This window comes from Buteo buteo, chromosome Z (genome assembly GCF_964188355.1).
Source record: "Buteo buteo chromosome Z, bButBut1.hap1.1, whole genome shotgun sequence".
NCBI lineage: Eukaryota > Metazoa > Chordata > Aves > Accipitriformes > Accipitridae > Buteo > Buteo buteo.
In genome coordinates this window covers 83,791,784-83,818,498 of record NC_134204.1, presented here as the reverse complement: position 1 = coordinate 83,818,498, position 26,715 = coordinate 83,791,784, and the positions used below count along the sequence as shown (strand labels likewise).

Below are 26,715 nucleotides of genomic sequence, written 5' to 3'. Positions count from 1 at the left end.
AATTACGTTCTGCTTGCTGCTGTTATGACTTTATCTTTCAAACACTTTAGTGTCTATTAAAACAATGTAGATGAAGCCTTAAGGTACAGTACAAAGAAGAAAACATCAAAACCACTCAGTGCTTTTTAAAAAGAAATATTACTGTCAGAGGCATTTTAAATTCTTTTAAGATGTAGTGGTTAAGTGAAGTCACAACACACCACATGCCTTTCTAGCTCTACTGCACTGCTCAGCAAGAAGGCACTTGCTGCTCAGTAACTTGATTTTTCAGGAAAAAAAGGAAATGTGTGTTCACCAGCAGAAAGTATATTTCAAGTTAGCTTAATTGAACAGAACAGTAACCACTTCAGAAGTGACGCACAGTAGATAGAATGAGGAGCACCTTGTTTTACGTGGCAAATTCAGAGCCTACAGTTTGATTAGTCTGTTGTCTGTTGTGTTCCCATTTGGAAGAGCATGTCTTTTAGGTAACACAAGTTTTCTATGCATATAAATATATATATATATGTGTGTGTGTGTGTGTGTGAAATGTGTGTGTGCATGGCATAGCTGTGGGAATGAATATCTAAAAAGATGTCTTTTCATACACAAAATAATTTGGTCATAATTTCAAAGTATGATAAGAGATGTTGGGGGTGGTGATTAACATCTAGAAAACTCAGGCCAGACCTAGGTCCTGTGAGGTGACTTAGTACACACACGCTCACACGCACACAAACAAACCCACTGCCTTTGTAGTCATCACTTCTCGTCTTATGGCACAGTAAAACAGGTGAAATGAACACACTGCTGGCACAAACACAAGTGTTTTCTTTATGGTCTTATTTCCTAAGGAAATAAGGCATATATGGTCCTGCAGCGTGGCTATACGTAAACCCATATGGATGTGCGAATCTGTCTGCTTGTATGCTGGTGATTTTTCATTCAGTTTGGAACCCACTGGCCTGTATCAAACACATTTGTAAAGTAAAATTCTCAATTATTACTACACTGCCTGTGTGTAGACCAGAGACATCGTAAAGGCCCCAAACCCCCACACTCTTAAAGCAGAAACTTGCATTTCTAATCTATCAATCATGAGATAGAAATTCACAGGAAACCAAGCTTCATTAGCCCCACTATTCACAGAAATAGTTTAAATAAGCTGAGCAGCCACCTACCTAAATCAAAAGAATGACCAAGTAACCCGCCTTCCATTTTGTATGCTAAATGCCTCTGTTTTATTTTAAAATGCTGGGAAATATTCTTATTTTACTCAGAAGATTCAGAATTATTCATCTAAATGGAAACTTTCCAGTCTGACACTCTGTCTTCCAAAAAAGAAACTAACAAGCCCTCTCTGGAACACATTTTGATGGTCTTGCCACCATTTTCCTTCAATATCCTCTTGTGTCAACTTAGGCTTTAAGTGAGTCTCTTAATAGTCTTCACCTTACAAAAACGGAAAGTATCACCAGAAATGGAAAGTTAAAAGTAAAGAGAACACAGTGCAATGACGTGTTCTTGTTGTTCCCTTCATAAATAACTTCATACTGATATAGGACTGTAAATTTTCACATATTTACAGGGATTTGTTCACCTGCAGAAAACCCCAGTGATTTTAAAAGAACTTAACATAAAGGTCAGCTTTGGCTTTATCTGAGATTCCTGTTCACAGAAAATTGCAACTTCCCTTACCTGGTTGGTAAACTCTAATGCCAAATCCACGAGAGATCCCCATGCTACAGTACTGGCAAGGGAGAGTAACACCTACTGTTGCATTCAGGACCTTGAAAGGACCAGGGAAAATAAGGGAAAATTTTCAGGTGGCCAAAACTGCACCCAAGTTTTGGTGGGTAAGTAGGGGGTAGACTGTTCCAGTATCCGATTCAGATCTCTGAATGACTGCCAGAGACAGTTAAACCTCTTCATAATTAGCCAGAGAGACTCAGGAGGTATTTCAGCCATCCAAATGTGAGCCATAAGATTTATGAATATACTGTAAGTGATAAACCGGTGTTACATTTCATATCAACTTTTAGAAGTCTTACAGTTGGCTCTGCTTCACTACGTGCAACAAATTCTTCAGAGCAAGCAAAGATGCTCTTTAATTTTTCTCATAGATCCAATGAGAGGCAGAACTTCCACAAATCTAGGAAAACAAACAGGAACATTCATTTCTTTAAGCAGCTTTTGTTCACGCTTGTGGCATAACAATGGAAGAAGAGGTTCCTTAAATATGTCTCCATGTTTGATTCAGAAGAACACGGGAAATTTCTAGTATGTTTTATGTTTTGGCTTATGCTAGACAACTCAAATCCCAGCATATCGTAGGAAGTGGAGCTCTTATTCTTTCCTGCAACTTGCTCTAAAATGTTGCTAAGTAACTGCATTGTTGTTTTTTTTTTTTAAATTAGGTAACTTTGTTGATCTAAACTTACCTTCTGCTTACCATCCTGTCATCTAGGGACTGTAGATGGTATTATAATAAAATAAATATTCTCTTTTAAATGTTGTTTCAGCAGCTTGGTTGCCTTGCTTTAGCATTGTATTGCAGACTTCTCAAGTGTCTGTAAGTGTTTCAACTCCTTCCAGGTTCATTTTCCAGAGAAGGATTTCTTGGGCTTTTTGCTGTGTGGGAAGCTGTGAGATAAAATGCATCTTCAAAAACATTTATAACATTTTATCACTTTCAAATGATAAGCATCAGCTGGAAGTCACTGAAACCCCCCAACTCCTGACAGCAAAGTACTGTTCCAAAGATAACGATGAGATTAGATCTCCTTAGCACTTCACTTGAAAAAAAGAGAATCTCCTTGATAGAAGTCTTCCTCCTCTCTGTTTGCCTTTGTCTGAAGCAAGACTGCTGCCCTTTCAGAGAGTGCAAAGTTATTTCATAACGTAGTTGTGCTGGAGATCAGAAACAATTGTGTCACAGCCCTGTTAAGCTTCCTTTATAGCCCCAACGATGTAAAGGTCTGCTGCATACAAAAGTGCAGGTGATCCTTGACAACATGTTAACTGTGATATCATGAGGAACTTCAAAGCCGGAGGACCCTGTTTAGATATTTTCTCACTAAATCTGATTAAGATGATGTTGTCTCCCTCACTCTCTTTGTTGGAAGTCATTACCCGTGTGGCCATGGCAGCAGAATGAGACCCATGGCACAGCCTCGCAACGGTCACACACACTTAAACCACTCATGAAACAGCTCGTCTCAAAAACCACAACAGTGGAAATGCTCTTCATAAAGACGGTGGGACAGTGACTGGCTTTAATACCAAGCTTAAGGAAGGAGCTCATAGAGACTGTAATGAAAACGTTCTCAGAGCTTGTCAGCGTGGCGAGTCCTGCTCCTGCCTACAGGCGGAAAATTTTTCTGAACCCCTAATGATGTGATCTCAGCATACATTCAGCAAAACTGGCAAGCTTACATCTGCTTAGACCTAAAGTAGAGTTTAAGTTACACTAGTTGCCATATAACATGTTGCATGTTACGCAAAAAAATCGATTTTTTTCCGTGGTTAAATAATCCTTGGGGCGGGGGGACGAAACGGTAACCCGGAGGAAAAGAGAGTTTAGCGATGTGGAATAAAGAGAATGGAGAGGCTGCGGAGCCCACATTTGACAGCCTAGAAATGGCTAGGTATTTTGGGGGAGCCTTGCCCGTTTCCTGAAGAATGAGGCATACGTGTTCCACTTAATCCAGCCTTGCATCCAGGCAGCATGGGCAGCAAGGCCGTGTCTGTTCTAACGGGCTTCTTAAAACTTGCCCGCTGTGTGAGACGAGTGGGTCTAGAAGAGCACCAGCATGGGTGAGACGGTGTTTGTATCAGCGGCACTTAATAATGCATAGGACAATCTTCTTCAGCTTGCTTGCGGCAAAGGTCCTACTCAGCCCATATAAAACCTTTCAAAAAATCCATTTTTGCATAGTGATTACAACAACTTTGGCCTCATTTTTGTGTGAATATTAATTCAGTAACACTATAACTAAAATACTAGGGCGCTAAACTCATGCTTGTTATAGAGTTCAAGCCAACCAATGCATAATTCTTGTTTCAGTTAATGAAATAGCTCTGCTTGTTGACAATTTGCTTATTTTTCTTAAAATGCTACCAAATCCTTATCAGCGATGAAATCTCATGCCAAAGAGCTCCACAGGCAAGCTACGAGTGTCCTTTAAAAGACACACACTTTTGAGACTTTTACATTCAGAAGTGTTAAATGTCTCTCAAATCAGCTGCTGTCCAAGTGCATCTGATCTCTTACCATTCCTACACTAGGACAGGACAAATGCTTCTCAGTTATAACTATGCTTTTTTTAAGAACTTCCTAATTTTCTTTAGTATTCCCTGTAAGCCAGAAATGCATGATCAATGGTGTAAACAGCATGCCTTTAGACTTTGTTATTTCCTTAACTTGACAGTGCTCTTCTCTACCATGCCACATTTGCCACAAACGTCACCAAATTAGCATTGATAAATTGGGAGGCCCGAGACTTGTTGACTAAAATGAAATGGTTTGAACAGGACAAAACCTTCTCATCTTTGTCCCCGGTACTATAATCTCTGGTATCTGAGAGGATTTCCTTTGCTGTCTGTTTGCTCTATTGTTTTATTATTGTGATGTTGAGTGAGTTGTGTCGGGCTTTTCTTTTAGCCGCCACGTATTTCAAAGGAACAATTAAAAATGTCAGAACGTCAGAGTTTGTAAGTCTCCATGACAGTTGTTAAGATGTTACTGAATTATCTTAAGTATTTGTGCGTGGAGCGAGATTCACTGTGAATCCCCCCCTTGGGATTCTTGGAAAAGCAGGTAAAGCTTGTTAAAATACCAACAGACATAGATAAATATTTTCTATAAAAATACTATCTATCCATTCAAGCAGAATGCTTGCGCTTCAGTTCCCAGTTCACGCATGACGGACCGTGGCGGTACATTTAAAGCAGCAGGATTTACAAGAAAGACGTTATTTCGGTTACAAATGCGCCAACGTGCCCCCGCTCTTTTGGGGCAGGCGTCGTGACAGGAAAGAACGCGGGAAACGGACCGAAGCTCAACGAGCCCACATCGTTTTTGCCTGGAAGGGTTGCGGGCAGGCGGGTAGGGGGTACATTCTCCTCAGGTCGAACGGCTCCGCGCCCTTCCCCGCCGCCTCAAGCCCATCGGCCGGCCCGTGAGGCGGCGGTGGGCCCTATTCCCCTCAGGAAACGCCCCCGCGTCCCTCCGGGGTGTGTGTGTGGGCTTTTCGGAAGGCCTCGTTACACGCTCGCACCCCTCAGGGGATCAGCGCTTACCGCCGACAGCCCCGCCATGGCTGAGGGAAGGCGGAGAGAGGAGGGGGGGGGGCGGGGCCGGAGACCGCGCGCCGCCAACGGCCGTTGGCGGCTCGCGGTCTCCGGCCCCGCCCCCCCGCCTTCATCCACCCGCTCTGCGCATGCGCCTCAGCGCCGCCCGCCCCCCCCGCAGAAGGGGACGGCGGGGGGGGGAACGGCCACGGCGCATGCGCGGGGTGCCCCCCCCCCCCGCCCCCCGCCGTACACCCTCCCCAGCCCCCTCCCCTCGTTTCACAGGGGAAATGAATGACCCCGCCGCCGCCGCCCCCGGTTTCTCTCCCGGTGGACACCGGTTCCGCCGCCCTTCCGCGGGGTGGAGTAGGGAAGCCGGCTTGTCGGGTGAGGAAAGACCTCCCGTGTCACGTGACCGGGGTCGCGCCAGTGCCCTGCCCGGCACCGGCTGCCCTTCGCGGTGCCTGACGGGGCTCGCGCAAAAAAAAATGTGCCCCGGTGACCGCTTCCCCCCGCCGCCGCCGCTTTTCCTTCCGCCCACGGGGGGCAGCGGAGGGGACCCGGAACGGTAGGCGGGGGAATTTGGCTGCCAAAGCGCGGCCTCGGCGCTCAGCCGTCCCCGCTCCCTTTTCCGCTCAGGCAGTTGCGCGGACAACACAAGCGGGCTTCGGGCTGTCGGCGGAGGGGTCCTAGCGTGACCTCTGCGGCGAGGCGTGCGCCGGGCGGGAGCCGGCGCGGCGGGGCCTGGCGGGAGCGGCGGACGGTCGGTCGGTCGGTCGGCCGGCCGGCGGATTTATGTGCTGGGAGAGGGGCCGGGCCGGGCGGCTGAAGCGGTGGAGGCGGGTGGGGCCGGTTCGAGCATCATGGTGAGCGGGGAGGGGGGGGGGGGGCTGTGTGGGGTTCGGGAGGTGGGACGGGGCGGCGGCGGTGGTGGTCGGGGTCTGTGTCGGGTGCTGAGCCCGGCGGCGGGGACTCGCTGCGTTCCGCTCCGCTGATGTCCCGTGGCTCGGGGTTGAGGTCCTGCCGTCCCCGGGCCCGCCGTGGCTGCAGCAACAGGTCGTGGGTTTGGGGACGGCTGGAGCGGGGTGGGGGTGGGGGCGGAGGCCTTTCCTACCCGTTATTAGTACTCATTAAGAAAACGGCCTGTCGTCTGCTTCCTCCCCGCGACTGTACGCCGAGAGGCGGTTTTACTTCCCAGTGGTTATTTCTTTCCTCCCTGGTTTTCACCGAGGAGGAGAGCGACCCGCTGCACTCGATGGCCTGTGCCAGCTTTAAAACGGGTTTTTCTAGATATATAGAACTGCCTGTTCGTATCTCCTGTAGAGCTCCTGCAAATAGATCATTTAATTAGCTGTGGTCTTGAATGTGCCTACAGAACTTTGCCGAACGCTTTGGTTGTCATTGCTGCTAGTTCATTTTCAGTGCCCTGGGTTACGTCGCAGCCGTAGTATATGCTGTGGCGAATACATGCGAATACATTGGGTTTATGAAAAATCCTGCCTCAGATTACTTTTGTCGACGGGTGTTTTAGCACAGACACAACTTACTGCACTTGGCATAATACGCAGTAAATGAACTTGTAATATAGGTAGTAGCAGAAGAGCAGAGTTTGGTGTAACGGCTGCTAATGAGCTCGTCGGACATATATAGCTTGAATAGTGGAGGCCGAGTATTTCATGAGTGGACCTCCTTGGCTATAAAGATGTGCTGAATTTTGCTTTTTGGTCTTAGTTACCATTTAAAACACCAAAGTTGATTGGTTCTGCTTTTGAACTACTTATTTTACAAGTATGAGACATACACAGCACCATAGGGGTACATGAATGCAGGTGTAAAAACATATTTTGTATGTGCCATCAATGCATATGTTTTTCTTCCATATGGATATAAATGTCAATATGTCATGTTAACTATGATGACATAGTGTTTGTTCAAATGATGAAAGTCTTGCTTAGGGAATATACTTTAGAGTTATACTGTGAGTAAAATCTGACTTTAACAGTTCTAATACTTAAATATTTGATCATCTGATTCTACTAAGGTATTTTTTAATTATGTATGTTTTGAAATCTGAAAGGAACTGTGCAGGTTTTTTTCTCACTATGTCTTTTCCTCCATATTTTTTTTCCCTATTCTTTTCTGTAGAGGTTAATCAAAAGGTCTTGAGAGACTCTTGTCATTTGTAGGACTGCATGGGTGCTGTTGTCTAGCTCTGTATTTGAAGCTGCTTTTGGAAAGTTGCAAGCAAATACAACTTTTCCTCTCAGTGTAGGTCCTTATTTAAATAAACTGAGTGCTTGCTTCTGTTGCCTGATGGGGTTGAAAAATCAGGTCACTTTTCTTTGCTAGTTGCTGGCAGTGTGGACAAATAATCTTTGTGTGTGATTCCATGATGTAAGCAAAGTGAAAAGATGATAGTCTACTTTTAGGCAGTTTGGAAGCTGTATTCTCCGGTTCCAAAGCAACTGGAGAATGAAATGCTCATCAGTTTCTTTTGCATCAAGAGGCTTATAAATCAAGTCATCAAAACAATTTACTGGCAGCGCTCTGCCAAGTTGGGACTGCCAGGACTCATCTGTGTAGTTGCAACACCAGTTATGCTCACAACTTTAAACTCTGCACAAGTATCTTAATACTGTATAAGGCCATGGTGTTTTAGACTGTTCAGCAGAGACATGAAACACTTTTTGCTTTTTGTCCTTGGAAGGATTCCTGTAATGGCAAGGCCTGCTATTTAAAAAGCAAATGTTCTGGAGAGTGAGAGCTTCCAGAGTTCCTACTTGTGTTAATTGGAGAAGTATAGGTAAACTGGATTTTTAAAACCTTTGAATAGTGATAGTAGAATATAACCTTGTTTTTTCCTTTGTACTAGATCAGTTCTCTGAACTAGTTTTACTTGTAATTTAATAATACATTGGATATGTGTTGGTGTTCTGCACAACAGACATTCTGTATTGGCTTCTTCAGTAATAATGATAATTCTGTGATTTTATAAATGCCCTTGTTCCAGTCATGAGACTTCTATAGCAATAACTTGATTTGCCTAATGATCACTAGTTCTGTAATCCTTGTGCTTAGAGAGCCTCAGTGGAAAAAGAAGCAAGACTGTCAGGTAAAACACAGTTGACTGACTGGAATATAGTTTCGGTTTGAAACAAAACACCTTTTTCAAAGGGATTCATGCTGCTGTTGACTGCTTCCATCTAGCAGTTTATGGCTCTCCTTTGAATACGTGTAAAGACACTGGTCAGGAGGGAAGTGAAGTTTGGGTGGGAAAGAGCCACAAAGGTGAGCAGTTTGGTAGTCCTGAATTTCTTGTATGTTCTTCATGCCACCTTATGCATCTTTTGTTTATCTCTGCTATGTTGTAAACAGTGGTAGGTGTAGGAAAATACAAATTCAGTGAAAACTTGGCCATGAAAAAAGAAAAAAAAAAATGTGAATTTTGAAGAGGTCTCTTGGCATAGATTTCTTTCCCAAAATAAGCTTTATGAATGTCTGATTTTTACAAATAGTAAGATTTGAACTGCCTCAGATTGCCAACTATACAAGTTATCATTCTGACTATAGGTATTTTGTGAAAGTAGCCTTTTTTTCACAGGAGGCATTCATTTTAAGACTTTGCACAGTAAGCTCACTTTTTTTGGCCATCCCATATAATGTTTTCTACTGTTCAGCAAACAATTTTGAATTGCATTTATGTTTCAGGAGAGCACTGACTTGCTTTTGTAAGCTGCAGCTTGAGCATGGATGTATACAAATGGAAGAATTTTGCATATCGAAAAGTCTCAGATAATAGCAAGAGCAATAATGTGTCATCGATTAAATGGCATGTCAAATAGGTTGTATAGATTTAGCTTCTAGGCTTCGCAAACACCATTGCACTTTTGGAATTGCAGTAGATAAGAGTATTTGTTATATTCTCGTAGAGGTCTTACTGGTTGCTACTAATATAAAAGCTTTTCCATTTCTTACTTGATGATTCACAGCCTTGTTAGTATGTTTGTGTGCTACCACTGAAAGAGATTGGTAGGCCCTGAATTAACGTCTGTAGAACACTCCAGTGCACTTGTGTGAAAATCTTGTTTTTACAAGACTTGCCACTTCAGAAAGTAAGTAGCTGGCATTGCATTTCTGAATGTGAAGTTGTAAATTGGATTCTACTAGCTGCTTTTTCAGGCATGCACTTGTATTGCTACTGCAATCCTGGTGCATGTGGCGGTTGGCTTCAGCTCAAGGCCCTTGTCTTGTATCGGAGGAGATGGTTATTGTTAGAGAACAAGTAGTTTCAAAGTCCTGTATAAAGCTAGGTGTTTGAATTATTTGTAATATCTAGGTATGTGGTAAGGGAAAAAAGAGGGAAAAGCCTGACCTGTTACTACCAGTGTGAGAGAATAACCTTGGGCAAGGTCAGAATGAGGAAACTGGAGTGGTGTCTTGGCATAAAACTATTAACCTTGGTTATCTTTGCTTTGCATCTTCCGTAAATCAATTCATGATGAAAAGAAAAATGTCCTTTAGGCAGAAACACTTTTAAAAATTTGTTTGTTTTTTTTTTTTGTTACTATTCCGAGATAGCTGTCGCTGTGTTATAAGTATACTTAACTGGTAGATAAGAGTATTGTAACTTTATCTTAAATGCTTATTCTTACTTTTTGTTCTCCTAATTATCAGCAGCTGTGTCCCCAGGTATGTAGTATAAAAGGCATAGACTGTGAAACCCAAAGTCTAAATTATAGTTTTTTCAATCTTATACTGTTGCCTTTTGGACCTGTCATCTTTTTTTTTCATGATTTAAAAAATTTGGCAACCTTCCCTTTAATGTAGCTGCTAAGACTTCTCTTGTAGACCACTTACGCATTCTGTGCTATGTTTTATTACAAGCTTTCTTGTATGACATGTGCTATATTGCACAAGCAAAAGTAAGAATGCCGTACCTACTTCAGGTCCTGGAACTGAGGACAGTCATCAAGACTTTTAAGACACCTCTAACCAAAGACCTCCCTCTGTCACTGAAACACAGCCAGACCGCAGTTTATTAGACAGTGTAGTCCCTACGTGGTTGTACTATTTCAGTCTCATCTTTGACCAAGAAGTTGCTTGCCAGCCTCTATTTTGCAGAGAAACTGACTTAACTGTCTTACATAGTCGTCTTTTCTTTGGGCTGAGTGGTTCCCGGCGTTATACAGTTTGACAGAAATGTCTCTGACCAGTGAAATACTGACTTCTCTCTCCAGTGTCTTGAATTTGGATTTCAGATTCCAAGCTGGGAAGCTGAAGCATGATATGGACATGGCTGTATGTGGAAACAGAGAGTGCCGAAGGTCTTATGAAATGTATTTAGATAATGTAATTTTCCACAAACTGTTCTGTAGCTGCAGACCCTTTACTTAATCTGTGCAGCAGTTCCTTATCTCTAAGAGGTGAATAGTGCTTCTATTACTTTTGAGTCAGGCCTGTTAATGACTGTGTACTCAATTACTTTATCACAGATCACATGGGTTGATGGGTTCCAGGTTTTGTTCACCAGAGGCCTTCAAAACCCCCATGTGATTGTAGACTTTGCCCTTGAGCATCTTCTTGCTCAAACACATACACCCTATGAAGCAGGGCTAGATTTTTTAAGTTGTGGATTTCTGGCCAAATTCTAAATTCTGTGTCCTCTAACTTAGAGTATGGCAAGTAGAGGATTTACAATACTGGTGGGAACCAACACCTAATCTTCATTCATGTTCCTGAAACGAGTAGTTTTGAATTTAAACTGGTATTAGTGGTAATGGGAAGACTTAAAAGTATGTGGGAGACTTGATCTAGACAGAGCCTGAATTGGAATGAATGCTGTATTTTGGGGTTTTGTGTGTGTGGGAAAAAAACTCCCACGTGTTCTAGTGTTGCAATATGAGATAGTTCAGGATGTTGTAGATTTTTCCAGAGTGTATTAATAAACATATAAGTAGTGTGTAACCATGTACAGGCAAAAGAGTAGAGTTGGGAAAATATGCTTTGCACACAGCATGTTATTGTGAGTGGATGTATCACTTACTGTATTCCAGTGCCATGTGTTCTTGGCTGATTGCAAGAAGATTTATGTGGTGGAATTTTTTAATTTCATGCGACAGCTTTACTCTGTTAACCTATGGCTTGTGGTTGATTACTAACCTTCAGGAATCAAGAGAAAAATGCCCTGATCAAGTGAGTTGATATATCCATTTTTTAATTGCTTGAAGTATAGAAAAATACTAGAAGGGTATTTCCACCACAAAGTCAGATTTAAAATTAAGATTACAGTTATCATTGTTTTTTTAAATTTTTTTTTAATGGCTTAAAATTTGCTAAGTTGTTTTGAGTTGTAAGCTGAAATATTTTTGTAGGTATTTATTTTTAAGAAATGCAACAGTAACATTTATGGGAGTGAGTAGGGTGAATTTCTGCTGAAGGGGGGCAGGGAGGATGTAGAGAGACTTTCAGTGGCTTTAAGGCAAAATGATCCTAAAGGGTTCAGTTACAACTTGCAGCCTTCACTTGAGTAAGGAACTGGGTTTTTGCACGTGCACTTCTAAATGGTCTGTTGAATTTTAAGTATTTTAGCTCAGCTGGTGGACCTGGTACCCTGTATAAAAAATAACTGCCTTGATTTGCATCATTTTCCCTCCTGTTACCTTGAGTTGAAAAGGCATTTTCTTTCCCTTACAAATAGGAAGCCCTAGGAGTAATTGAAGAGATACTCTGGCACCTGGTTAGGCAGTCCTCCTAACAAAAACATTATTCTAGAGAAATATTAATGTAACTTTACGCTGAGATAGTAAATTTTGAGGATCATGGTTTAGTAGGCAGACTAAATGGAGGGACAGTTGTTTCTCTCTCACATTGGGTCGAAGCAGTTAGGCTTATCGTGAGGTGGTCAGAATAAACATTTTATTTTAAAATGCATGGTTTGATTTGTGAACAGATTAAAGCGTATATACTTCCTGAGCAATTTAGTTAGTAATTTAAATGTATCAAATATATTATGCAGGCAGTTTGTTTTCATAAATGTTGTTTCATTTTAAGTACAGTTCCTCTTAGCTAGGGAATTGGTTTGAGTAATCTTAGGCACAGGACTCCCAAGATGCGAAGAAACCCTAATAAAGGTGGAGTGTTTAAAATGATGCATACAGCTTTCAGTCCTGATCTTGATCCCTGGTCTTGGTGACATGGAGCATAAGCCAAACTGAGGTCTTACTTTTTGAGGTACCTCAAACAATTGATGGCACCAGTGTCAAAGAGCAGTAGAAATTTCAAGGAGGGAGGAGGCAAAGAGAGGCTTGAGTCCTAAAGAAACATAATGATATCTGAAAAAAAACCCCAAAGGTGTTATTTCAAATGGTAAAAAAGTAACGAGTACTTCTAACTGATATTTGACACTTTGTTATGAGATGCGTAGTAACATATTGAAAGTGTTTACAAATGCTGAAAGATAATTTATGCTATCTTAATCTCCCTCAATCATGTTATGTTAAGGATGATACTGGACATCACATATAACATTTCATCTGCCTGTAATTTTTCATAAAAGCAGTATTGACACCATTTCTGATTTATTTAACTGAAAGAAAAGTCTTGAAGGGAGAAAAGAGAAGAACTTTCCTTAGTACAATGTTTAAGACCAAGGAAGGTATTGCTGGTAAGGAGGGGGAAAGTTGATGAAGAGTGGTGGATGCTGTAGGTTAACAGCTGGTTGCATAGTAGGTGTTGACAGCAGGGGCTTGGCTCATGTAACCGTAGGACCCTCTCTGAGGTTCGAGGACTGCCAGGAATGGACAGCATCCGCCTGACCAAGTGGGGCAAAAGCATCTTCGCCAACAGGCTGGCCAAACTGGTATGGGAAGCTTTAGACTAGGACTGAGAGAGTAATGAGGTGATGTCTCACAGATTGAGAGTTGGGTTGGCAAGCAAAGGATGCAGGGTGATGTGGAAAGAAGTCCTTGAAAACAACTGAACAGGGCAAAAGAGGACCACATGAGTATATAAACATGAACAAAAATACCTGTACACAGATAATAAGGCCAGCATTATGGGGGAGAAGCTCTTGTACCTTTTCTAGGAAATTGGCACACTTTGGTGCTCCTCTGACCTGCCTGTACACTAATGCATCCAGGATAGGGAAAAAATGGAAAGCAGGGGGCTGTATGAAGCTGTAGAGCTATGATTTCATTGTGATAACAAAGACGTGATGGGATAGCTCATACAATTGGAGCGCTGCCATGGGTGGATGCAGGCCCTTTAGGAGGACTGACTGGGATAATGACGAGGGGGACTTGCTTTTAAGTGAGAGAGCAGCGGGGATGCATGGAAGTCTGTCATGGGATGAATAATGAACCATCTGAGAGCTTATGGGTTAAGACTAGAGGGCAGAGCAACATGCATGATGTTGTAGGTGTCTGCTGTAGATAGTCTTAATCACAAAGAAGTGAAACAGAAGGCCTTCCTCAGACAATGGGAAGTATCCTCAGGTTTCCAGGCACTGGTCCTATATGATACTTAACTACCCCAATATCTTCTGAAAAGGCAAGAGAGCAGGGCACAAGCAATCCAGGAGATTTTTTTATGTGCTTTGATGGCAGTTTCCTAACACAGGTGGTTGAGGACCTGAGGAGGAGAGGTGCTCTGCTGGACCTCAGACTTGCAAACAAGGAAGAACTGATCGGTGTTGTGAAGGTCGTGCAGTCTTTGCCACAGTGACCATCAGATGGTAGAGTCCAGGAGCCTGAGAGAAGGAAATGAGGCAAATAGCAGGTTCACAGTCCTACACCTCAGAAGAGCAGACTTTGGCCTGATCACGCCTCAGCTTGGAAGAATCCTGTGGGACATGGTCCTGGAGAGAAGAGGTGTCTGGGAAAGCTGGTTGACTTTCAAGGATCACCTCCGCCAAGCTCAAGAACAGGCCGTCCTGATGTACATGGATGAACACAGAGCTCATGACAAAGCTCAAAACATAGAAAGGAAGTATGCAAGAGGTGGAAGCAGGGTCAGGAGGAATGTGGAGAAACTAAGCATGTAGGGGTGGGGTTAGGAAAGCCAAAGTCCACCTGGAATTGAGTGTGATGCAGAACATGAATGACAATAAGGAGACCTTTTACAAGTATGTCAACAGCAAATGTATTGTGACAGAAAACATGGGCCTGCTGCTGACTGGAGCAGGAGACCTGATGGCAAAGGACATGGGGAAGACCAAGATACTAATGCTGCCTTTGCCTTGGTCTTCACTGTTAAAGTTTGTTTTCAGAAATCCCAGGCTCCTGAGAACCAGTAGGAGAGTCTGGAGCAATGAAGGCTTACTTTTCATGGAAGACTCTCATGTTAGGGAACATTTAAACAAATTGTAGATACACAAGTCCATAGGTTCTGATGGGATGCACCCACCAGTGCTGAGGGAGTGGCCGATGTTGTTGTGAGGTTACTCTCTTTGGCCACCCTCACTCTATCTTTGAAAGGTCATAGCAATCAAGGGAAGTTGCTGAGAACTTCGGAAGTCAGGTGTATCTTCTACCTTCAGGTGAGAATATGGGAACTGCAAGCTGGTCAGCCTCCCCTTAATCCCCTTAAATACCCTTTAATACCCTTAAAGGAGGTAATAAAGCAAATAACCCTGGAAATTAAATTCAAATGTATTAAAGATAAGATGGTTTGGGGAGTGGTCAGGTTGGATTTATGAAGGGTGAGTCATGCTTGACCAACTTGATAGCATTCTACAATGAAACAACTAGCTTGGTGGACAAGTGGCAAAGTGGATATTGTTTATCTTTGCTTTAACAAGGCTTTCAGCAGTGTCTGCTGTAACATCCTTATAGGTAGACTGATGAGTTTTAGAAGTATGGGTTAGGTGAATCAGCAGTGAGGTAGACAAAAAACTGACTGAGATGCTGGGCTCGAAGTGTTGTGATTAGTGGCACAAAGTCCAGCTGGAGGCCGGTCACTAGTGATGTGCCCCAGGAGTTTGTACTGGTGCCAGTGTTGTTTAGCACCTTTTTTAATGACCTGGAAGGTGGAAGAGAGTACACCCTTGGCAAGTTTGCAGATGATACAAAACTTGGGAGTGGCTGCTACGTCAAGTATTTGTGTTGCCATTCAGAGGCTGGAGAAAGGGATCAATGGGAATGTCCGGCAGCACAGCAAAGGAAAGTGCCAATATTCCTGAGGAGGAATAAGCCCAGGCATCAGTACATGCTGGGGGCTGTCCACCTGGAAAACGGTTTGGCAGAAAAGGACTTGGGGATCCTGGAGATCACAAAGTTGACCATAAGCCAGCAGAGAGCCTTTGTGGCAAGGGCGGCCAACAGCACCGTGGGCTGCAGTATGCTGAGAATCACCAGCAGGCTGGCAAAGGTGCTCACCTCTGCTCAGTACTGGTGAGACACTGGAGTCCTGTGTCTGGTTTTGGGTTGCCCAGTACAAGACAGACATGGGCTTACTGGAAAGGGTCCAGCGCATGGCCACAAAAATGGTGAAGAGACTGGACCATCTGTCATACAAGGAGAGGTTGAGAGAGCTGGGACCATTGAGCCTAGAGAAGGTTCAGTAGGCATCTTATCCATGTGTATGAATACCTGATGGGGAGGACTAAAGAAGGTGAAACAAGACTCTTAGTGGTGCCCAGTGAAGGAACAAGAGGCAATGGGCACAACACAGAATATTCTATTTAAACATAAGAAAGAAAAAACCTATTTAAGGCGAGGATGGTCAAACACTGGTAGAGGTTGCCCAGAGAGGTTGTGGAGTCTCCATCCGTGGAGACATTCAAAACCTGACTGAACACATGGCTCTGAGCAACTTGTTCTAGTTGACCCTCTTCTTATTGGGGGAGGTTTGACTAATTTATCTCCAGAGGTCCCTTCCAACCTCAGATGTTCCACCATTCTGTAAGAATTGCCCTTTCCTTTTCCAGATTATCTTTATATTGAGAGAAACTTCTGGGAAAAATAATGTGTGGTTAAATTTCCTCCAAGAGAACAGGTGTGCTAGGTGGGAGAGGATGTGTTTGAACAATGGCAGTACTGCATGCTGTACTGCTAGTGGGATGTTCTCAAGGGGCAAATCCTACTCCTTGCTTTGGAGAATAGTGGAAAAAATGCTTCACAAGTGTGTGAGCTAATCTGTGTTTTATTTGCCAATGTTTAATTGCGTACTGCTTCCACAGGTAGAAATACTTTTGCCTCCTGACCTTCTATAGCACACTGCATTAGTGCAAAGCTAGTGAAGTGTAATTCCCAAATTCTACAACTATAGAAGGAAATATTTCTTCAAAATATTGTTAGTAACTAGCAATATCGGAAACTTGATATCTAAGAGTGAAAGTGAATATGAACTTTTATATGCCACCACTTAAATGTGGTGTTTTGTGTGCTCATTGAAAAAGTGCCTGTATTCCTTTCCATGAGAAAACATTCTGGAAAACAGTTTAAAAGAGTGGAAATAGCTTATTTCATTGATTCTTAGTGTCTTTACTTGTATGTTTTTGTAAATTTCCCCTGCCTGTCTGTGTTTGATACTTTTTTCTTTTTACTATTGCTTGTGATGTTTCAAGCATGAAAATCTTGCTTGTAGATAGAAGAAATATAGTGTACATGCTTCATGCTGGTTTTTAACATGGTGTTAGTTTATAGAATTTCATGTGCAGGATAAAAGTAATATGATACAATGTTTCACTCATTTAGCTTTAGAAGTTTAAAGTTGCTTTATTTAAAAAACAAAAACAAAAACCCCCAAAACAGCAACAACCAATAGTCAGAAATAAAGTTTGCCGAGTGACTGGGAATGAGATTGCTGCTGGCTCTGCTGAAGTGCCAAATCTTGATCAAGGGTTGGATGTTGAAGTGAAGCTATGCTGATTTCTGTGTGCCCTCCCCTCTCAAAGGCTGAAATTTCATGATGCAGATGTTGTGAATTACTGTTAATTCCAGGGTGGTTTTGCAGAGTCAGCTGTTAAATCCTGTCAGAACTGAAGAGACCGCAAAACCCAAGATTGTAATCAGTGATGTAATTTTAAGGCATAATGTCTTGTGAAATGCCACGTCCACATGTGGCCTTACAGTCTGTGAAACAGGGGACATACATTAGTGGCCTCGTGACCTGGGAATGCTTTTTCCCTTTGATGAAGTATGTAACTGATTATAGCAAGTTCCAGGGGATTTCTTGAAAACTGACACAGTATGTTTTTTTCCCCCTCTAGTTTAAAAAGAACCAAAAAATGTTATCTCTACCATACAAGGTATTTTTAATTTTTTTATCTGTTTTTAAAGGTACTTAGCACTTTTCTAAAACACATATTGACTGCTATTAACTTATTCCTCTACAGGGTGTGATAGGTGTACAGTTGGTGGTTACCATGGTAATGGCTAGTGTCATACAGAAGATCATACCTCACTATTCTCTTGCTCGTTGGCTTCTCTGTAGTGGCAGGTAAGATAAGAAACAGTTGCTATATGGTGTGTGAGTATGGTAATGCAATTATACATTAGCGTATTAACAGTAAAACATGCTTATTTAGGTTGTTTTCTTGAAAAATAATTAATCTGCTGTTCTTAAATTCATTATCATAGCATTGTGACACCTGACTTACAGGCTCAAGGTAAAAAGACAGTGTTGCTGTAAAAGAACAGACTTGTTTGTTGTTATTAATTGTATCAGTCATAAAGTTAGCTGTTGTCCAGCTCTTATATTATTAAAGGTGCAAACTACATACTTTAATATTAAAAAGCTAAACTGAATACAAGACGCTGAAGAATGGGTGGATTTTTTTCTCTATACTGCCTCAGTGTTCTTGATAATCCACCTGCTGATTAGCCTTGCATATAAAGAGTGCTTAGGTATTTATTAAAAATTCAATTTTTTTTAATACTTCATAGGACAGGATTAGTATAAATTTCAGTACACTACTTCCTCATAACAATAGATCAAACAGACATAATGAGTTGCAAGGGGAGCATTCCCTGCGTGGCTTTATCCATAATAAAAATGAAACCCAGCAGCTGTTTTGAATATGAATCAGTATCTTAAATATTAAAAGAATCATAGGCACTGTGTTTTTTTCATTTGGGAAGAAAAACACTTTGTATGATTAGAAGGTAGTGTGCTGTCTTTTGTAATTGTTAAAATTTTGAGAATACCAAATGTCTACTCCCTGATTTCTGAAGGAGTATCATTGAATAATAATGTGCTCCATAGGTGTCTTAACCAGTCTCGTATAATTTTCCATTGACTTTTTTCCTCTGCATCTCAGAATTACCAATTTTTTCTTTTTTATTTTCCCCATTTCATCACCCAAATAGTTGCTAACAAAAGGTTACTCTAATTGTTGTTCAGATGCGTGTTAGGTATCACTGGTTAGGTGTCATGGAAAACAGTAATTGTCAGGTGAATATGAACAGGAGTCATACTCTTAGTTGTGTAAAGTTCATTGTTGACCACATCTGCAGGATGTTAATCACCTTTTTTTGTGCTCTAAAAAGAACTTTATGTAAAGGAATATGAAATTGCATACCATTTATTTTAAGGTGTGTTACTACCATAGTATTTTCATCAGCAATTATTCATATGGCATTTTCTACTTTTTATGTCCTGTTTAAAAGATTTATTTAAATTTTTATTTCAAAATTTAAATATGTAATTGCTCTTTTAAAAGAGTTGCTCAATATTATGCCTATGTTCTTAGTTCTTGTGAAGTTTTCACTTTTTATATCCTTGTTCTAAGGCATGCCTTGTGCCAATGGTAGGGAGAGGTTTGCTGTTCAAATATTTTTCATAATCCCTTTCTCCTTTTATCTTTGCACACTTACAGATTAATAAATACATAAAGCAGGATTTCTGCACTTGTGCTTATGGAATTCTGCTCCCACTGAAGTCAATGGGACCCTTATTATTGCCTTTCATGTTAGTTGCCTTGAAAATCTCATTGTTGCTTTACAGTGTTCTTCTATTTATCTGGTAACTATTTTAGTGTATTGTAATTTCAGTCATTGTGAATAACCTCCTGAATACAAGAATTATGTAAAGAGACAGAAATAATTCTGTCTTCCAGAAATGAAAACAAGTCAGAAGCTTTGCTGCAACAAGAATCTGACTCTTAATGGCAGAAAGAAAACCAGTTCTCTTCTTAGTTTAGCTGACAAACTGTCTTACATGTTAACCCATTTTCCTTAGTGCTGCCTTTTTGCAACAGTGTTTTCTTTGACAGACTTGTGTGGTTGGGGTGGTGGAGGGTTTTGTACACAGGTAAGTATACAGACACAGACAGACACACTATTAAGCAGTCCAGCTTTCCTAGGAAAAGTTACCACCTACTCATCCTTTCCTTTGTCAATATGGTTCAAATAATCTTTGGTTCCCAAACCTGGTTTTTAATTTATTTGGCTTAAGTGTCTTTCCTCCAAAGGGTTAGGAGGCTTTTCTAAGCAAGATAGTCTGAAATGTCTACAGATAGCCCTTGCTGAATGGGAGGGAGGATAAACATATTACCAGACAAGCCAGAAACTCTTAAGTGGCCAGTTGGTTTCAAGATGCCTGTATGTCTAGATTCAAAGTCTATTAAAAAGAAACAGATATTTCAAAATTTGAAAGATAGACATAAGATAATTATTTGTTTACAGAATGAACAACTGTCATTGTTAAAAAACTATTTATTTAGATTTGTAAAGAAATGCAAACTTTTTCAATCAGTGCTATTTTTAGAGCTTTAACAGAATTTGAATATTCTTACTTATTGAAGTCAATGAAGTGGCAGCCTAAGTATCTGCATAGTCCTTTGCATTTTTAACTAATAAAGCATTCTCTACCAAAATGTTGCTTTTAAGTTGCTCAGCTATGTTCTATTTTCAGGCCACTTCAAGAAGACAGGGGAAAATGGGTGTTCTGTTGTACATTCGTTAATGACCTTCATTCAAATTAACTAGGGCATATCTGTGCTGCTGTTGTTACTCAGACTAACTTGGATATGTCAAAGCTACAGAGTAATTAGTTGTGGCATGTCAGTTTTAAGCATATATAAGCTAAAACAGATACAAACTACTTTTTTTAGCTCTACCTTTATGAAAATGTTCAGATCTCTTGGTTTTGAGATTTTAAATGCAAAGTATGTAGGGTTTATTAACTAAAAAATCCCCAAACTCTTGTATCATATTAGTTGTAATTATGAATCACTTGCAACGTAATTCTGTAGTGTAATTAAGAGCAAATTGTGGTTTAAGTGTTTGATTTGTATTAGGATGTTACACAGAACAAGAATTTTGTCTGTTCTGCTGTATTATATACTCTTTCTGTATCTGTGCAGGAAAGATTTTGAAAAATTAGCTTTCCATGATTTTCATCATTACAGAACTACTTGCAGTACTCTCAGCATGCCAAGTTCAGATCTGGGAGATGATGAATGACAGAGCAGACTATTCCTCTGCTTTCCCCCACTTTCTCTAGGTCATGTGAAAGATAGGAAGAAGTTCTTATCTTCAGTGTAGTTTTATCTTCTTGGATGAAAACGTAGATGCTCTGGTTTCTGTGTGATTCTCAATCGTAACAAAGTCTCTTTTGCAGCAGAGTTTGCAAACAGCAAATTTTTCAGCTGGAACCACACATGATAAAAATAAATTAATGAAATAACTTTCACTCCTACTGATGCCTCAAAAAAAAAACCCCAAACAAAATTCTTATACCCGCCCCCCCCAACTCCTTGTTCATGCAAAGTCTGTAGTATTTGGCATTTTCAGTTTTTGAACAGGCAGTGTTCACACTCCTTCAAGGGAAACTTGCAGTGATGGTTTGGATCTCTGTGATGTATTATTAACTGGTACTGAAGTTGTTTTCTGTTGAAGAAATCCCAGCTTTAGCTGATTCTGTACCACAGTAGTACCTACTACTGACACAGGCTCATGGAAACCCCTATTAACCAGACTGTATTCCTTGTAATATTGCTGGCTTGAACTGGTACTTATCCATTATGCCAATTTTTAAGTTAAGATGGTGTCCATGAGCTCTTTGCAACTGCCTGTTTAATGCTTCGTTATACCAGCAATTAAACTGCTGAAACTGGGAGCTCCTCGTAAGATGTGTTGTATTTTTGTTACACCATTTTTCTTTATTCCCATTTCCCTGTCCTCAGCCAAGTTCAGTGTAGTGTCAAGGACAGCATCAGGACAGATGGGCCGTGTCTCCTGTTTAAGATCTACCAGGGAGGCATATGCTCAGTGATATGTACATGTCTTTAAAATTGTACCTATTCTTTCTCATAGTCTTTATCCAATGTCTCTTGTGGCACATGTGCACACATGAAGTGTCTATGCTGTTGTAAGAAAGGTAGAAGATGTATAATATTGCTTGTTGTGGCTGCTTGCATTTAGGACCGTTTCTGCTTTTAGCATGAGGACCTCCCTCAGTATTTGTTGTGTAGATGATGTTCCATGAAGAATAACAAAATTTTTTATATTTACATGAAAGGACATATTCTGCAGATACAAAGATAGGTGGACCAGACTTCCACTTGGGACAGGAGGCCTTTCCAGAACAGAGATGGGAATTAAGTATTATCAAGTGGCTTGAGATTGTTTGGGTTTGATGTTTGTTTTCCAGATTTGCCATGCCTTTTTGAAATTGGATGTAACGTAATCTCCAATTTGCCAGCGTAGATTTGAATGGTCCTACCTGATGAGGTTTTCTCAACGTGAGAAGTACTGACGGTTGTGAATTCCATTATCATCTCTAACTATTATGCCATGTTAACCCCAGTCACCAATTAGTGGTCTCCTGCTCCAGAAAAGTACTTCCACATAAATACAGATAAATTTCCCAAGTGTGTTCCTGTTAATACCTGGGCTCTGTGCCTCAGCATTTCAGAATGGAGGTCAGAGTGACATCCTTCCTCCATCTGGACAGCAACCCTCCCTTGTTGAATGTGGAAGAGGCCTTGTTTCAGCTACTAGGGTTCTTGACATGCTTAGAGATTAAGGTAAAATGTTAGACACTTAACCATCTCTGTTTTTCCTCTTCACAATTTCCTTGTCACTACTTGCCTTTTAAGTAAATGAGCAATGGATGGTGCATTTACTCGTAAAAGTGGAAAAACCTGCCATTCAGCTACATGTAAATCAGTGTGGGTTTTTTTTTAATAGCACTTTTTCAAGTAGGAGTTGAAGATATCACTGAGGAGGTGTTTAGGAAAGGAATGTTGATGATATGATGTGCTCTGCCTCAGAAGAAAGGCTGGTAATGGTTATTTGATAATAGCTATCCTGGATTCTGGAAAATTGCTGGGTTTTTGTGAGGCATAATTATATTTATAAAATCATTTAGAATATAGTTCTGATGGGTAATTATAATGGTATAATTATTCTAGTGAACTTTTTCCAATATCGGTTTGGATAATCGGTTTAATACAACCTTGTTTGCTGTATTTGATGATGAATTGGAAATTTGGTGTCTTGAGAAGTGAACGGTAAAGTGGCAAAGCTATCTATTATCAATAAGCATCTCATACGCTGAAGAGAACTGAAGTTTATCTGGTTGTTCTGTTCAGGCAGAGTTGGTACTTGCACACAAGGGTGTTTTGCTGAGGTGTTGCAAATGACCAGTGTCTTAATATGCATATAGATCTGTGTTGTTATATAGGTTTTTTAGAAAACCACTCTAAATTGGTAATACTGACGTTGTTTTACTTGAGATTTTCTTTTTCTTTAGTTTACGGTGGTATCAGCATCCCACTGAAGAAGAACTACGGATTCTTGCAGGGAAACAAAGAGGAAGGAGCAAAAAAGATAGGTAAATACTTGTTTTAAGCTTTTTTCTTTTCTTTTTTTTTTCCCCCTCTTTTTTCTCAGCATGATCCATATAACAACTTTGCTGGCCAACGTTTGTCTTTGTGTGAGTTAAAAACTGCTAGTTGCATATGACTCCCCTGCTTGCATTAATTGTCACAGCTCTGCACCAGACTGTGTTCTTTCAGTTTAACAGGGTTGAACATGCCCAAATTGTGCAGAACAGGATGATTTCCAGTCCACAAAATTGGTCTGTGAAATTGCGAATTTGGTGGCAAGGATTTTTTTTTTTAGTGAATGTATTCATTTGGATGAAAACTGAGGAAAGCAAATCTTCTATAGGATTGAAGCTCTTCATCTTGAAGCAAGAGAAGAAAGATTTGAGTATATTAGTTCAACATAGGATTACTGTGAGCCACCCCTCTTACACAGCTGTGAAAAAGGTAAATGTGCTTCTAGGATGTATTAGGTGAGGTATTTCTAGTAGAAGAGATAGGGAAATATTAATCCTTTTGGACAAGGCACCAGTGTAGAACTTTATCTGGATTACTGTGTACAGTTCTGATCACTTGTGTTCAAGAAAAATGAATTTGTACATGAACAGGTGAACAGAGGGCTAAGATCATCCAAGAAACAGAAAGTCCATCTTGTAAGAGAAGGCTAAAAAAGCTTGGCTTGTTTAACCTAGCAAAAAGATGACTGAGAGGGATGGGATAGCTGTCTATCAGCTTAAGCTGGAAATAGATTTCTGACATTCAGGCATGAAGTTCTGGAACAGCCTTACCAGAAGTACAACTGCAGCAAGAACCAAGACATCTTGAAGTGGTGGAGCTGCCTATGTTGATGTAAGATTTCTGAATTGGCTATGTTTAAAACAAACAAACCAACCTCTCTGCCCACGCCCCCCCCCCCCCTTTTTTTTTGTGACATAAGAGGTTTCGTTTAGTCCTTTTTCTTTTATTCCAGCATGAAATCTTTTATAATTCTTAACACTTCTGTTAATCCACAGACTGCATATATAATCTGTTCATTGTAATGTGATTTTTTTTTTCCTTTTCTGTTTCATAGTTCTTAAGCTATATGGTTAGCAACCTCATTTGCCACACTTTGGAGTAAAGAATTAAGTTGTTCCTTTAATATCAAATAACTAATTTTACATGTTTGTTGCAATAGGCTTTCAAATTCAGAAACTTATTTTATCTAACAGTTTTCTGTAACAAGGTGAGGCAAAGTAATTGTGAATAGCTTTACAATTTTTAACTGTCCATTTAACCAGTGATATTTATTTATATGTAAAGTAACTTTAATTACATAACTATAACTTGTAAGTCCTCCCATAGGAACCTTAAACAGAAAAATGCAATTGCACTGCCAAATAATAATTGTACATTGCTCTTATTGCCTTTCCTCAGCCTTGCCAGTCTTCTGCCATCCAAAATGTGTGTTCTCACTTTCACCAGAGCAATTACATGCTCTCAGCTGAGTGGAAGCATGGCATGTTAATGTGTGCTGACATATAAGTTTAATTGTGTAATCTCTGGAAAACTTACTGTGAAATTTTGTAGGATCCTGTATCACAAGTCACCTATATATGCATTAAGTCCTTTTTCAGTTACTAACTTCTACATTTAATGTTTCAAAATGCAATGCTATGTTTTCATGTCTGTGCAGTCAAAATTTTGTTGGTGTGATTTAGTTATTGTAAGGTTGATACAATTATCTTACTATATTAACACGTAACCAAGAGAATACAGTTGTAGTAGTTGTAGGTAGTTGTTTGTATGAGGGTAACTGTTAATCACAGAGCGTTGTGAAACTTCAAAGAATCCAAGACGGTAGTGTGGAGGCTTAAATGATGCTTTCTTTGCTTTGCTGTTTTAACTACAGAATGAATAATGCACTTCTTAGTCAATAAATATACCTCTCTGTCCTCTAAAGAAGTGGCTGGTGTTGGAGGAGAACTGTAGTTTAAAGTAGGAATTGTTTCTGTTGAATTGGTTTGGATGTACTGTTTTAGGTTGCACAAAATGGAATGCAGTGCGCCCTTGAGCCAAGGAGATGTGAAACAGATGGTGTAGGACAAATAAGGATGCATCTACATGATTTTCCCCGTGTCTTTCCAAGATAAAGAATTTGCTTTGTCAAGTCCATAGTCTTGCAAAATGTAGTACGTGCTCCTTACCTAAATACTTTCCCAATATGAACTAATTAAAAGAGAAATAACAAAAGGAGGTCCAAGGAACTTGCTTGAAAATTAGCCTTAGAAACAGCTGTAGTGTGAAATTCTACTCCATTTTATTCAATGCATATTACACTTCAGTGTATTATGCTGTAGGTTTTAATAGCACTTGAATATTAGGCAGATTTTCTATTTCAGAATAATTTGTGTTACATTAAATTGTTAGGCTAATGAAAAGGTCCATAGCTACTATGAATTACTTGAACTAAAGCTGTCAATGATCCTGGGTATGTTCTGACTGTGTCTCTTGGATTATTTGTCCCCTGGGATAATTAAAGTGTAGGAACACCAAATTTTGTTGAGCTGAAATGGCTTCAGTTATCAAAATGCTCATCTCACTCAAGATGATGGTACTCCTGGGTGCATGTAGTAGGAAAACATCAGAGTACAGCTAGGGGCAGGGAAGCACACAGAAACTTGTACTCAAGTGGCTGGGCAGTGTTTGGGACTTCTTGTTTAGACCTGAGCCCCTGAATTTTCTGAGTAATGCTTTAGATTCCTATCCTCAGTTTTAGTTTGTCCATTAAAATTCTTGTGGTTCGGATGATACTAGGAATTAATATCAACTGGAAAAAAATTATTAATGCTTTCTGCTTGTATTCTTATCTCACTTATTAGCTGAGACGACATCATTCCTTACAAATAAGCTCACAATTGATTGACTGAATTTCTTTTTAATGCTTATGTCTCAGTAACTCATCTTTCTATGGAAAACCCACCTTTCCTTTTCTAATTTCAGAGGTGCTATTCTAAAATGTGGTAAAGTTTACTGTTTCCTTCTAGCCATTTAGGGTTTTTAAGTTTTGGGTTTGAATTTTTTTTTTTTAAACCTAACAAAACATTTTCTGATCTGCTTTAATGATTTTTTTTTTTTTTTTAATAGTGATGAGGTAAGTTTTACCTTAGTTAGTGATGGCAATCTCTCAGCCCAATTTCACATATCTTTGACTTTGTTCAGGTTCTTTTAAGAGCATTTGGTTTTCTTCAATTTAAAGTCTAGTAGTGTGGCTTGTTTTCAGGAAAGTGAATATCATGATGTAGGTGTAGTTTCAGAGCTCCAGACGAAAATGAGCCTTTTGCTCTACTACTGTGTTGTAGAAGGAGACACTGAATGATGTTAGTAGAGTAGATTTAAGGACTTCTCAATTTTGGACACACATTGTGGAACTTGGTGTCACAAGACACTACGCAGCTCAGCAAGTTTCATACTGGTTGTCGTGGTTTAACCCCAGCCAGCAACTAAGCACCACGTAGCTGCTCACTGACCCCCCCTCGCCCCCCTCTCCCCCCAGTGGGATGGGGGAGAAAATCGGGAAAAGAAGTAAAACTCGTGGGTTGAGATAAGAATGGTTTAATAGAACAGAAAAGAAGAAACTAATAATGATAATGATAACATTAATAAAATGACAGCAGTAATAATAAAAGGATTGG

At 40.4% G+C, this 26,715-nt stretch overlaps 1 protein-coding gene across 3 annotated transcripts in view; it reads left to right on the top strand.

The window, feature by feature from the left end:
* The first annotated feature begins 6,023 nt into the window (after positions 1-6,023).
* The window catches only part of TMEM161B (transmembrane protein 161B), a 49,747-nt gene continuing 29,055 nt past the window's right edge, over positions 6,024-26,715 (top strand). The window contains exons 1-3 of one of the 3 annotated variants that reach the window (XM_075021854.1): positions 6,024-6,137; positions 17,606-17,709; positions 22,969-23,049. In XM_075021854.1, the coding sequence (XP_074877955.1) occupies positions 6,135-6,137; positions 17,606-17,709; positions 22,969-23,049 (188 nt within the window). In that variant the 5' untranslated portion in view covers positions 6,024-6,134. Of the gene's footprint in view, positions 6,138-17,491; positions 17,519-17,605; positions 17,710-22,968; positions 23,050-26,715 lie in introns of those variants that run through there. The other 2 variants (XM_075021856.1, XM_075021853.1) reach the window with 2 other exon arrangements.